General features: G+C 45.2%; 1 protein-coding gene across 1 annotated transcript; it reads right to left on the bottom strand.

Annotated features, from left to right (window-relative positions):
- Nucleotides 1-57: 57 nt before the first annotated feature.
- Nucleotides 58-843, bottom strand: LOC145821316 (uncharacterized). Its single transcript, XM_082917823.1, has one exon. The coding sequence runs from the start codon at nt 841-843 to the stop codon at nt 58-60; it is 786 nt and encodes a 261-aa protein (XP_082773949.1).
- Between the last annotated feature and the right edge of the window lie 352 nt (nt 844-1,195).

Raw genomic sequence — 1,195 nt, 5'->3', positions numbered from 1 at the left:
GACGTTCCCTCAGCGTGGCTTCCACATACTCCTTCGTGTATTTCATACAGGAAGTCTTCAACTTATGAAGGATGCACATCTCAACAGGGGACCAGAAAAAGACCTTTTGTAGAGATGTCTTTCTGCTGTCAGACTGAACCTCGCCCACTTCAGTCTGGTCTTGTGTGCTTCTTTGTGATCATCTGGCAACTTCCCATCTCTAAGGAACACTACTATCACATCCATCCAACTTGATCCCATCTCTACACTCATTGCCTCATACTCCGTGTTTAGTGGTTCTACACTTGGGCTTGACAAATAGTCAACCATTACTGTCCTTGCCTCTCTTGATTTTATTGCACTAGCCAGGTTAGCCAAAGCATCAGCATGGTTATTGTCATCTCGACTAACTTGTTGTAGTCGACAATCTTGGAATAAGGCTATCAGTCTGACAACCTCCTTTACATAGGCCATCATTCTTTCATATTGGGCTGTGTATTCGCTTGTTGCTTGGTTTACGATAAGCTGGGAGTCACAGAAGACCACCACCTCATCGGCTTCCATTGCTACTGCCAACTTCAATCCTGCGATCAGTGCTTCATATTTTGCTTCGTTGTTTAAGGCCTTAAACCCCAAATGCATAGATTGTTCCAGTATCTGCCTATCTGGTGATACTAGTACTACTCCTGCCCCTGCTCCCTGACGATTTGAACTCCTATCAATAAATAGGCGGAAGGAGTCGCCGATGTAAATATTGCAAGGCTTAAGTTTCTCTTCTTTTTTCTGTTCTGCTATCCCCAGCCGGGTTTCTTCTCGTTCACCTGGACATCCTAAACCACGACTCAACGGAGCTCGATGTAGCATGGCGCTTGGTGTGAACTTGGCCACGAAATCGGCCAAAACCTGGCCTTTGATCGCTGTTCTGGGTCTGAATTCCAGGTCATATTAGCCCAACACCACTGCCCATCTGGCTATCCTGGCAGTCAGATCTCCTTCTTGCAACACGGACTTCAATGGATGCTCAGTTAATACTATAATTTTGTGGACTTGAAAGTAATGGTTCAGCTTTTTGGAAGCTATTACTAAGGCCAGTGTCAGTTTCTCCAAGGGTAAGTATCTGGTCTCTGCGCCTACTAGTGTTTTACTCACATTGTAAACTGCCCTCTGTTCTTACTTCTCTTCTCTGATTACCACTGCATTTATCGCATGCTCTGAG

The sequence above is a fragment of the Camellia sinensis genome, chromosome 3 (assembly GCF_055761805.1).
Source record: "Camellia sinensis isolate YWXY chromosome 3, ASM5576180v1, whole genome shotgun sequence".
In the NCBI taxonomy this organism is placed as follows: domain Eukaryota; kingdom Viridiplantae; phylum Streptophyta; class Magnoliopsida; order Ericales; family Theaceae; genus Camellia; species Camellia sinensis.
Note: the sequence above shows the minus strand (reverse complement) of the source record. Positions and strands in the feature narration are given on the sequence as shown.